The following is a 15,004-nucleotide window of genomic DNA, read 5'->3' as shown; positions in this document are numbered from 1 at the left end:
CACTGACTTAAAGGATTTAAAAATGGTGACCACTGATCCAAACTAAGGAAAAGAAAACGCATTTACACCCTACCACTCTGTATACTCCCCAAAATCATGATCTGTGAAATTCTGATAAAACTTTTATAAACGATACAGATTACCAAGTTCAAATTACTTAATTTTGCGAAAGCATGAATCCTTTTTACAGCATCTTTGAGATGAAAAGAAAGGCAATTTTTTTATGTCATGCCACATACCATCACCCAGTGCGAGGGAAATGTGCCTTTAACCCACTGAGTTCTCATTTAGACACTGGAGAGCTTACCCAGTAAAAAGATGACAAATTAAAACAGAATCCGGGGCCTGTTTCCTGGACCCAGGCTGGGAAGGTCAAGTGTGTGAGAGCCCTCTCCGGCCTCGCCAGCGCCCAGCCATCTGAGTCTGGACTCACAACTCACACACACCGGCATCACCAAGAAGGGCCCCCCGCCCCCTCTCCCCCGCGCCCCCCCCCCCAAGCTCACACAGGGGTGACTGTGCTGGAGGGACCACCCAAAGTCTTGGTTATTAATGAACAGAGGTCAGAGCGGAAAGTGCAGGAGACGGGAACCCCAGGCCTGGTGTCCCCGAGCTCCTGCGCTGGCCTGAGGACTGACTGGGGCTGGGAGTCTCCTTCCTCTGAAGCAGCGTCCTGGGCTCAGACAGGCAGGGGCTGCGGCTGGCGGCCCCGGGCGGGCGGGTCAGGAGGGGCTGGAGGAGCCGGCTGCTCAGCAGCAAAATCAACAAACACCTGAAAGGAAGAGTGAACATGATTGTTAACCCACCAGAGCGCCGGCCACTGGCTCCTAAAGGTCCTAACAAGGAACCTCCCACAGCTCCGCCCAGCTCTTCCTAAACCTCAACCCTCTCCCTCCCTCCCAGACCCTCTCTCCCTCCCTCCCAGACCCTCTCTCCCTCCCTCCCAGACCCTCTCTCCCACCCTCCCTCCCAGACCCTCTCTCCCTCCCTCCCAGACCCTCTCTCCCTCCCTCCCAGACCCTCTCTCCCTCCCTCCCAGACCCTCTCTCCCTCCCTCCCTCCCAGACCCTCTCCCCCTCCCTCCCAGACCCTCTCTCCCTCCCTCCCAGACCCTCTCTCCCTCCCTCCCAGACCCTCTCTCCCTCCCTCCCAGACCCTCTCCCTCCCAGACCCTCTCTCCCTCCCTCCCAGACCCTCTCTCCCTCCCTCCCTCCCAGACCCTCTCTCCCTCCCTCCCTCCCTCCCTCCCAGACCCTCTCTCCCTCCCTCCCAGACCTCTCTCTCCCTCCCTCCCAGACCCTCTCTCCCTCCCAGACCCTCCCTCCACCCCTCCCAGACCCTCTCTCCCTCCCTCCCTCCCAGACCCTCTCTCCCTCCCTCCCTCCCTCCCAGACCCTCTCTCCCACCCTCCCTCCCAGACCCTCTCTCCCACCCTCCCAGACCCTCCCTCCACCCCTCCCAGACCCTCTCTCTCCCACCCCCCCCAGACCCTCTCTCCCACCCTCCCTCCCAGACCCTCTCCCCCTCCCTCCCAGACCCTCTCTCCCTCCCTCCCAGACCCTCTCTCCCTCCCTCCCAGACCCTCTCTCCCTCCCTCCCAGACCCTCTCTCCCTCCCAGACCCTCTCTCCCTCCCTCCCAGACCCTCTCTCCACCCCCCCAGACCCTCTCTCCCACCCTCCCAGACCCTCTCTCCACCCCTCCCAGACCCTCTCTCCCTCCCTCCCAGACCCTCTCTCCACCCCTCCCAGACCCTCTCTCCCTCCCTCCCAGACCCTCTCTCCCACCCTCCCTCCCAGACCCTCTCTCCCACCCTCCCAGACCCTCTCTCCACCCCTCCCAGACCCTCTCTCCCTCCCTCCCAGACCCTCTCTCCCCCCCTCCCAGACCCTCTCTCCCTCCCTCCCAGACCCTCTCTCCCTCCCTCCCAGACCCTCTCTCCCACCCTCCCTCCCAGACCCTCTCTCCCACCCTCCCAGACCCTCTCTCCCTCCCTCCCAGACCCTCTCTCCCACCCTCCCTCCCAGACCCTCTCTCCCACCCTCCCTCCCTCCCAGACCCTCTCTCCCTCCTTCCCAGATCCTCTCTCCCACCCTCCCAGACCCTCTCTCCCACCCTCCCAGACCCTCTCTCCCTCCCTCCCAGATCCTCTCTCCCTCCCTCCCAGACCCTCTCTCTCCCTCCCTCCCAGACCCTCTCTCTCCCTCCCTCCCAGACCCTCTCTCCCACCCTCCCAGACCCTCTCTCCACCCCTCCTAGATCCTAGGTCCCCCTAAGCAGGTAAAACCCCTGAAATCAAACCCCAGGAGGACCACCCTCTGGCAGGAAGGAATGGCCGTGAGTTCTCGGCTGTCCAGCCTGGAGGACGAAGCTGGGGTTTGTCTGACACCCCGACTCTCTTCCTGACCCAAGCACCCGTCTTCCCAAAGTGAGCGCCACCCCATTGCAGGGCGTCCCCCGTGGCTGGCAGGTGGGTCCGGGGACAGGAAGGCTAACGGGTGCCATCTCCCTACTCGGGGGGCCGGGGGGGGGGGTAACTATGAGCAAACGGCAGCTTTGAGGCCGGGACCCGGGGTGCAGAGCGGACAGTAACAGGCCTCCCGCTCGTCACCCCTAGGGCACGGGGACCCCACAGCGGCGTGGCCTGGCCCACCTGCTCCAGCGAGGCCTGGGCCAGGGCGTAGTGGCGGATGCTCCCGGCGGCCTTGCTGTCCTCCAGCACCTGGAGCAGGTCGGCCAGGCCGGCCCAGCCCGCGGGCACCTGGTACTCCAGCACGTTCGGGCGCTGCCCCTGGAACCAAACAGTTCGCCTGACACACAGCAGCACCGCCCATCCCGCAGCCACCACGCAGACACCGCCGGGCGAGGGTCACCGTCCCGCCTCCCACGCGGGGCGAGAGGACAGCTTCCCGCGAGGCGCACGACACGCAGCAGCCCCGCTGGCCTCCCACCGGCCGCAGCCCCGGGCGCCGCTGCGTCCGGCCTCTAGAGCGACTGGACGGGGCCCCTGCGGCCCCGCGTGCTCTGCCTGGCGGACCTCCTCCGTCACGGCGGCAATCGGTGGGTCACAGCGGCCGGCGGCCCCTCCTGGAGACAGTGCAGGGGGAGCTGCCACCCCTGGAGCCAGGGGCCCGGGGCTGCCGCAACCTGGACTCAGAGGCCACAGGTCCCGCCAGTCCCTCGGAGCGGCTGCCGTGTGGCTCACTGCGTCCCCGGGGAGTGGCTGCCGTGTGGCTCACTGCGTCCCCGCGGAGAGTCTGCCGTGTGGCTCACTGCGTCCCCGGGGAGTGGCTGCCGTGTGGCTCACTGCGTCCCCGCGGAGAGGCTGCCGTGTGGCTCACTGCGTCCCCGGGGAGAGGCTGCCTTGTGGCTCACTGCGTCCCCGGGGAGCGGCTGCCGTGTGGCTCACTGCATCCCCGGGGAGCGGCTGCCGTGTGGCTCACTGCGTCCCTGGGGAGCGGCTGCCGTGTGGCTCACTGCGTCCCCGTCCCCGCGGAGAAGCTGCGTGTGGCTCACTGCGTCCCCGGGGAACGGCTGCCGTGTGGCTCACTGCGTCCCCGGGGAACGGCTGCCGTGTGGCTCACTGCGTCCCCCGGGGAGCGGCTGCCGTGTGGCTCACTGCGTCCCCGGGGAGAGGCTGCGTGTGGCTCACTGCGTCCCCGGGGGAGAGTCTGCCTTGTGGCTCACTGCGTCCCCGGGGAGCGGCTGCCGTGTGGCTCACTGCGTCCCCGTCCCCGCGGAGAAGCTGCGTGTGGCTCACTGCGTCCCTGGGGAGCGGCTGCCGTGTGGCTCACTGCGTCCCCGTCCCCGCGGAGCGGCTGCCGTGTGGCTCACTGCGTCCCCGGGGAGCGGCTGCCGTGTGGCTCACTGCGTCCCCGTCCCCGCGGAGCGGCTGCCGTGTGGCTCACTGCGTCCCCGGGGAGAGTCTGCCGTGTGGCTCACTGCGTCCCCGTCCCCGCGGAGCGGCTGCCGTGTGGCTCACTGCGTCCCCGGGGAGCGGCTGCCGTGTGGCTCACTGCGTCCCCGTCCCCGCGGAGCGGCTGCCGTGTGGCTCACTGCGTCCCCGGGGAGAGTCTGCCGTGTGGCTCACTGCGTCCCCTCGGAGAGGCTGCGTGTGGCTCACTGCGTCCCCGGGGAGCGGCTGCCTTGTGGCTCACTGCGTCCCCGGGGAGCGGCTGCCGTGTGGCTCACTGCGTCCCCGGGGAGAGTCTGCCGTGTGGCTCACTGCGTCCCTGGGGAGCAGCTGCCGTGTGGCTCACTGCGTCCCCGGGGAGTGGCTGCCGTGTGGCTCACTGCGTCCCCGGGGAGAGTCTGCCGTGTGGCTCACTGCGTCCCCGGGGAGTGGCTGCCGTGTGGCTCACTGCGTCCCCGGGGAGTGGCTGCGTGTGGCTCACTGCGTCCCCGGGGAGTGGCTGCCGTGTGGCTCACTGCGTCCCCGGGGAGAGGCTGCCGTGTGGCTCACTGCGTCCCCGGGGAGCGGCTGCCGTGTGGCTCACTGCGTCCCCGGGGAGAGGCTGCCGTGTGGCTCACTGCGTCCCCGGGGAGAGGCTGCCTTGTGGCTCACTGCGTCCCCGGGGAGCGGCTGCCGTGTGGCTCACTGCGTCCCCGGGGAGCGGCTGCCGTGTGGCTCACTGCGTCCCTGGGGAGCGGCTGCCGTGTGGCTCACTGTGTCCCCGTCCCTGGGGAGCGGCTGCCGTGTGGCTCACTGCGTCCCCGGGGAGCGGCTGCCGTGTGGCTCACTGCGTCCCCGTCCCCGCGGAGAAGCTGCGTGTGGCTCACTGCGTCCCTGGGGAGCGGCTGCCGTGTGGCTCACTGCGTCCCCGTCCCCGCGGAGAAGCTGCGTGTGGCTCACTGCGTCCCTGGGGAGCGGCTGCCGTGTGGCTCACTGCGTCCCCGTCCCCGCGGAGCGGCTGCCGTGTGGCTCACTGCATCCCCGGGGAGCGGCTGCCGTGTGGCTCACTGCGTCCCCGTCCCCGCGGAGCGGCTGCCGTGTGGCTCACTGCGTCCCCGGGGAGAGTCTGCCGTGTGGCTCACTGCGTCCCCGTCCCCGCGGAGCGGCTGCCGTGTGGCTCACTGCGTCCCCGGGGAGCGGCTGCCGTGTGGCTCACTGCGTCCCCGCGGAGAGTCTGCCGTGTGGCTCACTGCGTCCCCGGGGAGAGGCTGCGTGTGGCTCACTGCGTCCCCGGGGAGCGGCTGCCGTGTGGCTCACTGCGTCCCCGGGGAACGGCTGCCGTGTGGCCGCACTGTGTCCCCGGGGAACGGCTGCCGTGTGGCTCACTGCGTCCCCGGGGAACGGCTGCCGTGTGGCTCACTGCGTCCCCCGGGGAGCGGCTGCCGTGTGGCTCACTGCGTCCCCGGGGAGAGGCTGCGTGTGGCTCACTGCGTCCCCGGGGAGAGGCTGCCTTGTGGCTCACTGCGTCCCCGGGGGAGCGGCTGCCGTGTGGCTCACTGCGTCCCCGGGGAGAGGCTGCCGTGTGGCTCACTGCGTCCCCGCGGAGCGGCTGCCGTGTGGCTCACTGCGTCCCCGGGGAGCGGCTGCCGTGTGGCTCACTGCGTCCCTGGGGAGCGGCTGCCGTGTGGCTCACTGTGTCCCCGTCCCTGGGGAGCGGCTGCCGTGTGGCTCACTGCGTCCCCGGGGAGCGGCTGCCGTGTGGCTCACTGCGTCCCCGTCCCCGCGGAGAAGCTGCGTGTGGCTCACTGCGTCCCTGGGGAGCGGCTGCCGTGTGGCTCACTGCGTCCCCGTCCCCGGGGAGCGGCTGCCGTGTGGCTCACTGCGTCCCCGTCCCCGCGGAGAAGCTGCGTGTGGCTCACTGCGTCCCTGGGGAGCGGCTGCCGTGTGGCTCACTGCGTCCCCGTCCCCGCGGAGCGGCTGCCGTGTGGCTCACTGCGTCCCCGGGGAGCGGCTGCCGTGTGGCTCACTGCGTCCCCGTCCCCGCGGAGCGGCTGCCGTGTGGCTCACTGCGTCCCCGGGGAGAGTCTGCCGTGTGGCTCACTGCGTCCCCGTCCCCGCGGAGCGGCTGCCGTGTGGCTCACTGCGTCCCCGGGGAGCGGCTGCCGTGTGGCTCACTGCGTCCCCGCGGAGAGTCTGCCGTGTGGCTCACTGCGTCCCCGGGGAGCGGCTGCCGTGTGGCTCACTGCGTCCCCGGGGAGCGGCTGCCGTGTGGCTCACTGCGTCCCCGCGGAGAGTCTGCCGTGTGGCTCACTGCGTCCCCGGGGAGTGGCTGCCGTGTGGCTCACTGCGTCCCCGGGGAGTGGCTGCCGTGTGGCTCACTGCGTCCCCGGGGAGTGGCTGCCGTGTGGCTCACTGCGTCCCCGGGGAGCGGCTGCCGTGTGGCTCACTGCGTCCCCGCGGAGCGTCTGCCGTGTGGCTCACTGCGTCCCCTCGGAGAGGCTGCGTGTGGCTCACTGCGTCCCCGGGGAGAGGCTGCCGTGTGGCTCACTGCGTCCCCGGGGAGAGGCTGCGTGTGGCTCACTGCGTCCCCGGGGAGCGGCTGCCGTGTGGCTCACTGCGTCCCCGGGGAGCGGCTGCCGTGTGGCTCACTGCGTCCCCGCGGAGAGGCTGCGTGTGGCTCACTGCGTCCCCGGGGAGAGGCTGCCGTGTGGCTCACTGCGTCCCCGCGGAGAGGCTGCCGTGTGGCTCACTGCGTCCCCGGGGAGCGGCTGCCGTGTGGCTCACTGCGTCCCCTCGGAGAGGCTGCGTGTGGCTCACTGCGTCCCCGGGGAGCAGCTGCCGTGTGGCTCACTGCGTCCCCGGGGAGAGTCTGCCGTGTGGCTCACTGCGTCCCCCGGGGAGCGGCTGCCGTGTGGCTCACTGCGTCCCCGGGGAGAGGCTGCGTGTGGCTCACTGCGTCCCCGGGGGAGAGTCTGCCTTGTGGCTCACTGCGTCCCTGCGGAGCGGCCAAGCGGCAGGGGCTGCGGGAAGCAGGCTGAGCCCTCGGCCGGTCCCACCTCAGCGCACGGAGGAGGCAGCGATGGCCGCTGTCTGTCCTGGACCGAGGGAGCCAGGCCGTGAGCTGTGCCCAGGACAGGGTGTGACTTCAGTCTCCTCGGGGCACCCACCCCGGACCCGCAGGGAGTCCCCTTCTCAGGGCCACCAGCTCCCGCCCGCTCACACCTGCAGGAGCGAGGCCCCAGCGAGCGGCACCGTGGGCAGCGCGGGCGGAAGCGGGAAGGAGCGAGCGCGCCCCCTAGGAGCCTTCGCGGCAGACAAAGGCTCCAGGCTCCGAGAAGGTCCCGTGGCGCTACCTTGAGCCGGGCTCCTGGGAAGCGGAGCTGCAGGCGGTCGGAGAGCTCGCGCTGACTTCCTCCCGCGCTGACCCACACGCGGACGGTGTAGCCGGCCCCGAACCTGAGCAGTGCACAGGGAAAGCGTGTTACTGCTCGGGACCGAGACAGCGCCTTCTGAGCCCACTGCTCAGGAGGCAGGCAGAGAATGCTGGGGTCTTGGATGCTCAAAAACATATTCAGGCCCGGCCGGCGTGGCTCAGCGGTGAGCGCCGACCTAGGAACCAGGAGGTCACAGGTTAGATTCCCGGTCAGGGCACATGCCCGGGTGGTGGGATGAATCTCCAGTGTGGGGCGTGCAGGAGGCAGCCGATCAGTGCTTCTCTCTCATCACTGATGTTTCTGTCTCTCTCTGCCTCTCCCTTCCTCTCTGAAATCAGTAATAAAATATATTTAAAATATATCTCTATATATAAAAGGCTAAGTGACCAACTGTATGTTCATCCAACCGACCGGCCGGCTGGTACACACGACACGCACTGGCAATTTAATTTTGTATTTTAATTTTATAATACTATGTTATATATACTATTCTGACATGTAATTTTTTGCAGTAACGTAATTACCACATGAATCTTTCTTCTAATTAATTTCCTTTCAATATGCACAAATTCATGCACCGGGCCACTAGTTTATGTATGTGTGTGTGTGTGTGTGTGTGTGTGTGTATGTATGTATGTGTGTGTGTATATATATATATATATATATATATATATATATATATATATATATTCAGAAATTAATTATAGCCCAGTTATGTAGTTTGCTCTAATTCAACTTATATTGACACAGAAATGAAGTTAATCTTTTTAAAAATCATCAAATCCTGGAAGCAACACCCATTTGATAGAGAGGAAGGTGAAAACGCAAACTGTGAGAGCGAGCGCTGAGGTGGGAGCTGAGCTGTGGAGCCCCCTCCCCCGCTCCCCCGCCAGGGCTGTCAGGTCCACAGTGACTCAGGTGGCCGGGGAAGGACAGAGGGAGGAGGGAATGGGGAGCAATCAGCCAGCACAGCTGTTATTGAATCAGCACCCCCCCCCCCCCCCGTGAGACCACCAACCCCAGGAGACTCTGCGGCCCCAGGGAGGGCAGCCCCGTGGAGCTCAGGAGGCCCCGCCGTGGCCTGAGGGAGGAGGGCAGCCCTGTGGAGCTGCAGGAGGCCCCGCCGTGGCCTGAGGGAGGAGGGCAGCCCTGTGGAGCTGCAGGAGGCCCCGCCGTGGCCTGAGGGAGGAGGGCAGCCCTGTGGAGCTCAGGAGGCCCCGCCGTGGCCTGAGGGAGGAGGGCAGCCCTGTGGAGCTGCAGGAGGCCCCGCCGTGGCCTGAGGGAGGAGGGCAGCCCTGTGGAGCTCAGGAGGCCCTGCCGTGGCCTGGGGGCCACAGCTGAGGAATCAAACAGTGACTTCCAAATCCGTGGGCCTCCCAAAGCTCCTGCTACATTCAGCCCAGGTGCCAGGCCTGGGCGCATAACAGCATCTCCATGCTGAGTGCAAAGTGTAGCTTCAACGCCGCATTACAAAATAAGAACAGTCACAAGACAGTAACCTCGTCCATCTCCCAAGCACCAGCAAAGGAGAGTGACCTGAGCCTGCAGCAAGAAGCAGCACAGATGTCATCACGATCAGGTCGGGATCAATGGGACAGAAAGAGAAAATCGATGAGACAAACCCTGGTTCTTTCCAATGACCAGCAAGATTCACAGCCGTTAGCCCTACTGACCAGGAGGACGACAGAGACTCCGACTCCAGGATCAGGACTGGGCGTGGGACTGCTCCCGGCCTCACAGGAGGGAGGGAGGGAGGGAACGAGCAGCTGGGTCTCCAGGCATCGCTGTCAGGCACTCGCTGCTGAACCCGACTCGGGAAGAAAGGGGAGAGAAACAGACTCGCCACAGGAGAAGAGATCAGACTGGTGGTTTACACCAGCCAGGAAGGAAGTGCCAGGCCGCGGCGGCGTCATGAACAGAAGGCAAGTTTCTCTCCAGGACACGAGGGGAACCCACACGGACATTACACGTCATGTGGGTGGGTGACCAGCCCAGCAGCACCCACCCGGGCCCCGGGAAAGTGGCCTTCGCTCCACACCACGGCGTCCCAGGCCAAGCACCCAACAGGTTTTCTCCACAAAATAAAGCACATTCCCCTGACATCTAAGGCTATTCAACACATCTCTGCTTGCCAATCAACGTTAAAAACATGGAACAACGAAATCGAGAGGAGATTTATCGACTTAATAAATGAACCTATATAACAAACAGGTTAAACAAGGTAAAAGGAAGAGACTTTGAAAACAATTTAGGCAGCACCGGATTTTTAAGACGTTATGTTGGGACATAAAATACTCGTGGAAATTGATGACAAAACCGCTAACATTCCAACACGGAGCGGAAAGAGACACGGAGAGGCTGAGCCAGGAGAGGCTGCGGGAGGCGTGGGCGCCGAGGTGCCTTCGGCTTCACCTTCAAACGGGGCACCCATGGCGCCCGGCTCCCGCCCTCCCACCCCGGGGAGGCCTTCCGAGGCCAGCACGCGCCTGCCTCGCCCTGGGCCAGGGGCACAGCACAGCCTTGCAGGACAGCCTGTCCAGTCTTCATCCCGGCTCTGCCATGGCATGCCAACCCTCCCGGAGCCCACAGTGGGTCCCTGTCCCCCGGGAAGGAGACGGCAGGGCAGCAGGGAAGGGCCGGCCCCGAGCTGAGGCCATCATCACCCCCCTCCGGGCCTTCACCTCTTTCCGGCGAGGAGCCGCCTGGCCGGGCGGGCGGAGAGAAGCGGACGTACCTGTCCTTGATGTGCTGGGGGGTGCCCAGGCACCTGAAGCTGCCGTCCACCATGATGGCGAGCCTCGTGCAGAGGGCCTCGCACTCCTCCATGCTGCAGGGAGGAAGGAGCTCGTCAGCAAAGCAGCGAGACGCTGGCCCGCAGGTCACAGGTCAGCTGGCATCTGGTCAGCATCACAGGGAGCACCTCTCAGTGTGGGCGCCGACCCCACAGTAACCAAGCGCCTGAGCGTTTCCAGCCCAGGAAGTGAGGTGAGATCCTCGAGAACCTTCCAGCAACAGCACAAAGTGCAACGCAGCGAGGAGGCCTCCCAAAGCGGTGACATTTATGGAAAGAAACGAGTTGACAATGGACTTAAATGAAGACTTCAATCAGATGTATTAAAAAAAGGAAAAGAACATATTTTTATAGTGGAAAATCATACAAAATTATTGTAATATAAAATATTATTGGTAACTTTAAGTGTTAAATATGATAAGCATAAACATTAAATGTGATTAGTAAATAAATTGTATAAAAATGCTTACTATATCCTATATAATAAAGAGGTAATAAGCAAATTGACCCTCATGCCCTCACAAGATGGCTGCCTACGACCAGGCCAGCAGGGGGGCTAGTGAGGGACGACCAAATGACTGAATAGCAGGCTGCATGGGGAGACCAGGCTGGCAGGGGGAGCAGTTGTGGGTGACCAGGCCATAGGGGGGGAGGGGGGACGGGGCAGTTGGGTGTGACCAGGCTGACGGGGGTGGGGGAGTTAGGGGCAACCGGGCCGGCAGGGGGCGGTGCAGTTGGGAGCAACCAGACTGGCAGGGGGGGGGCAGTAAGAGGTGACCAGGATGGTGGGGGGGGGGGCAGTTAGGGGCAACCGGGCAGGAAGGCAGTGAGCCATTAGGAGCCAGCGGTCCAGGATTGTGAGAGGGATGTCTGACGGCTGGTTTAGGCCAGATCCCCGGGATCAGGCCTAAACCAGCAGTTGGACATCCCCCAAGGGGTCCCAGATTGGAGAGGGTGCAGGCTGGGCTGAAGGGGACCCCCCCCCCATGCACGAATTTTGTGTACTGGGCCTCTAGTATAAAAATAAATATGTGATATTTAATATACAATATAATATAATAATATAATGTAATATAATAAATAACAATGTAATTATAATTCATTTTGTAATATAAATTAATACTATTTTGATACAAAATATTTAGTGAAGACTTATAATTTTTAATTATATTCTTATAATTATATAAAATATAACATTAATTATAATAAGGCTATGGTACCATGCCCATCAACATTTTATCACTCCAGATGAGAAATTTAGAGTAATCCTTACACTATCTTTAGAAACATTTCTGAGAGGCAGGAAGACTGAGAGGGGAGGGGGGTGGACCTGTTTAGGGACCATATCGCGTGGGGCGGGGACAGTGACAGAGGTCGGCACTGGGCCCTGCAGGCGGTCACCGGCCAGGAGCGGATAGCACCGAGGAGACATTAACATCTCCAAATGCGTGGCCCGAGGACAGGGAGGAGGCGCAGGCCGGGCCGCCCTGGACTGACTGTAGCTCCTCTCCATGATCAAGTGAGGCCGTAATCCCACCCGCACCTCCTGCCCCGGGGTCCCCGGGACCAGGGTCAGGAGTGAGGAGAGGAGGGAGTCACCGAGGCCGTCCTGCTGGCCACGACAGGCCTTGGACCTGTGGGCATGGGCGTGGACAGAGGCATGGACCGAGGCCACGCCATCGCTGTGAGCAGGGGATGCAGGAGGAGCTGCAGCGGTGGGTCCTCTGGGACGCCGGAGCTGTGTGAAACGTGGGAGCAGGAGGGAGTGTGGCGCCCAACCTCAGAGCCCCGCCCTCCCGGGCCTGAGGCAGCGGGGGAGGGCAGGGCGGAGTGTCCAGCAAAGGGGTCATGTCACGCAAGAGAGCATTTGTCACATTTAATTTGTTTAAATGTGAAATTCTATTTTCTGAAGAGCAAACCAGTACAGAAAGTTATAAGAAAGGCAGAACTTCCGGCCACAGCCAATGGAGAGACCTGAAAGTCCTTCCCCCAAAACAACTCTCAACGGGGCAAAACGAGCACGAGCAGCCACTGAGGATTCTGCATATTAACCAAGGCCTAACCCACCGGAGAAATGCAGCTGACGAGCTCTCAGCCAGGGCAGGAAGGTCCGCTCCGAGGCCTCCAGCTTCCCCACACGGCCCTGAGAGAGTCAGGCGAGGACTCACGGCCGAACCACTGGTCAGTGGAGGGCACAGGCTGCTGCGGACACGGAGGGCCCCGTGGGCGGCCGCAGCTCGCCCCCGGCTCACCTGTGCGAGGTCAGCACCACGGCGCAGCCCTCCCGAACTTCCTCGGCGATCGCTTTCCACAGGAACCGCTTCGAGCGGGGGTCCATCCCGGAGCTGGGCTCGTCCTGGGGGAAGAAACAGCGATGGGCCAGGGGCCCGGCCATGAGGAGCCCGCTCCGGCTCCGGGGCCGCTGTCCGTGCCGCCTCACCGTGCTCCCCACGGCACCCCATGCCAGCTCCTCCGCGTGGGGCGGAGGGGTGAGCCCCTGATGTTTCTAGAACGCACCCTCAGCTGCGGTGAGGTCTCAGAGGAGACCCCCGAGAAGGACGTCTGGCGGCGGGAAGACGCTCCACTTGCTCAGCAACGTCAAGTAACGCGCCCCTTCCTGGCACCCGACGGCCTGGCCAGAGCCCGTGGAGCGTCTGGGAGGGGAACGCTTGGCGAGGGGAGCATCCCTGGCTGTGCGGTCGGGGAGCCCCCAACACCGGTCTCTCCAGAGCTCAGGCTGCGCTTTTCCACGGGCGGGCGCCGCAGGGGGTTAGACAGCAGCCCCCCCGGTGGTCAGGGCGCCGGCCTCTCCCCGAGACTGGGCAACGGGGCCGCAGCCAGCGCAGCAGGTGCCCATGTGCAGGGACCCGAGGACACCTGACTTCCTGTCAGACCGCAGCACGAAGGGACCCGAGGACACCTGACTTCCTGTCAGGCCGCAGCACGAAGGGACCCGAGGACACCTGACTTCCTGTCAGGCCGCAGCACGAAGGGACCCCAGTGACACCTGACTTCCTGTCAGGCCGCAGCACGAAGGGACCCCAGTGACACCTGACTTCCTGTCAGGCCGCAGCACGAAGGGACCGAGGACACCTGACTTCCTGTCAGGCCGCAGCACGAAGGGACCCAAGGACACCGGACTTCCTGTCAGACCGCAGCACGAAGGGACCCCAGTGACACCTGACTTCCTGTCAGGCCGCAGCACGAAGGGACCCAAGGACACCGGACTTCCTGTCAGGCCGCAGCACGAAGGGACCCCAGTGACACCTGACTTCCTGTCAGGCCGCAGCACGAAGGGACCCCAGTGACACCTGACTTCCTGTCAGGCCGCAGCACGAAGGGACCAAGGACACCTGACTTCCTGTCAGACCGCAGCACGAAGGGACCGAGGACACCTGACTTCCTGTCAGACCGCAGCACGAAGGGACCCCAGTGACACCTGACTTCCTGTCAGGCCGCAGCACGAAGGGACCCGAGGACACCTGACTTCCTGTCAGACCGCAGCACGAAGGGACCCCACTGACACCTGACTTCCTGTCAGGCCGCAGCACGAAGGGACCCCAGTGACACCGAACTTCCTGTCAGGCCGCAGCACGAAGGGACCCGAGGACACCTGACTTCCTGTCAGGCCGCAGCACGAAGGGACCCGAGGACACCTGACTTCCTGTCAGGCCGCAGCACGAAGGGACCCGAGGACACCGGACTTCCTGTCAGGCCGCAGCACGAAGGGACCCCAGTGACACCGGACTTCCTGTCAGGCCGCAGCACGAAGGGACCGAGGACACCTGACTTCCTGTCAGGCCGCAGCACGAAGGGACCCGAGGACACCTGACTTCCTGTCAGGCCGCAGCACGAAGGGACCCGAGGACACCTGACTTCCTGTCAGGCCGCAGCACGAAGGGACCCGAGGACACCTGACTTCCTGTCAGGCCGCAGCACGAAGGGACCCGAGGACACCGGACTTCCTGTCAGGCCGCAGCACGAAGGGACCCCAGTGACACCGAACTTCCTGTCAGGCCGCAGCACGAAGGGACCCGAGGACACCTGACTTCCTGTCAGGCCGCAGCACGAAGGGACCCGAGGACACCTGACTTCCTGTCTGGCCGAAGCACGAAGGGACCCGAGGACACCTGACTTCCTGTCTGGCTGAAGCAGGGGTCAGAGCCCCAGAGTCCCGCTCGCGGTCTGTGGCCGAGATGGAAAAGGCGGCAGCCGCTGGGCAGAGGACAATCTCAGGGGAGTTTAGCTCCGGGGAATTCGGGTTTTAAACGCTGTTCTTCATGCTCAGTCTGTCGAATCTTGGATTTGACGAGTGGAAGGGACCACGGAGAAATAAACGTTACTTCTGTAAACTCCCGGGGACGTGTCCGACGGGGGGGGGGGGGGGGGACCTGCCCCCTGAAGAGTTCCTCCAGCCCGCCCGGCAGCCTAGGACGCGCCCCCAGGGCCCGAGGCTGCGCCCGCTGCTCACCAGCAGGAGAAGGTGGGGCTTGCCCAGCAGGGCCAGGGCCACGGACAGCTTCCGCCTGGTGCCCCCGCTGTAGGAGGCCACCGGCTTGTCCACGTGGGCCTCCAGGTGTAAGCGCCTCACCAGGTCCCCGGCCACCTGGAGGAGAGGAGCCTGAGAACCACCACGCAGGGCCCCAGTCCCGCCCTCCGCCTCCCCCCCCCAGCCCTGTCCCCCCCCCCACCCTCGCCCCCCCCCCACCCCACCCCCGGGTGATGAGAAAGAACAGACAGGGCTCAGTGGGGCTGGGCTCCGCGGGGCGCTCTGGGCCTGTGCGCCCTCAGAGGGCTGGGCTGGAGCCCAGGGAGCCAGAGCGCCGGACCCCCGGACAGACAGCCCTGAGGGGCAGACGGGAGCCCGCGCAGCCTGAGGGGGCCTGAC

The 15,004-nt window shown here is 64.3% G+C and overlaps 1 protein-coding gene across 1 annotated transcript in view; it reads right to left on the bottom strand.

Moving 5' to 3' along the window:
• Positions 1-547: 547 nt before the first annotated feature.
• The window catches only part of ABCA13 (ATP binding cassette subfamily A member 13), a 141,273-nt gene continuing 126,816 nt past the window's right edge, over positions 548-15,004 (bottom strand). The window contains exons 50-55 of the mRNA XM_054726600.1: positions 14,588-14,722; positions 12,369-12,472; positions 10,060-10,152; positions 7,245-7,347; positions 2,653-2,790; positions 548-772 (exon numbers count right to left, since the gene is read on the bottom strand). Of these exons, the coding sequence (XP_054582575.1) occupies positions 680-772; positions 2,653-2,790; positions 7,245-7,347; positions 10,060-10,152; positions 12,369-12,472; positions 14,588-14,722 (666 nt within the window). The 3' untranslated portion in view covers positions 548-679. The remainder of the gene's footprint in view (positions 773-2,652; positions 2,791-7,244; positions 7,348-10,059; positions 10,153-12,368; positions 12,473-14,587; positions 14,723-15,004) is intronic.

This window comes from Eptesicus fuscus, chromosome 14, assembly GCF_027574615.1.
Source record: "Eptesicus fuscus isolate TK198812 chromosome 14, DD_ASM_mEF_20220401, whole genome shotgun sequence".
Lineage (NCBI taxonomy): Eukaryota > Metazoa > Chordata > Mammalia > Chiroptera > Vespertilionidae > Eptesicus > Eptesicus fuscus.
Note: the sequence above shows the minus strand (reverse complement) of the source record. Positions and strands in the feature narration are given on the sequence as shown.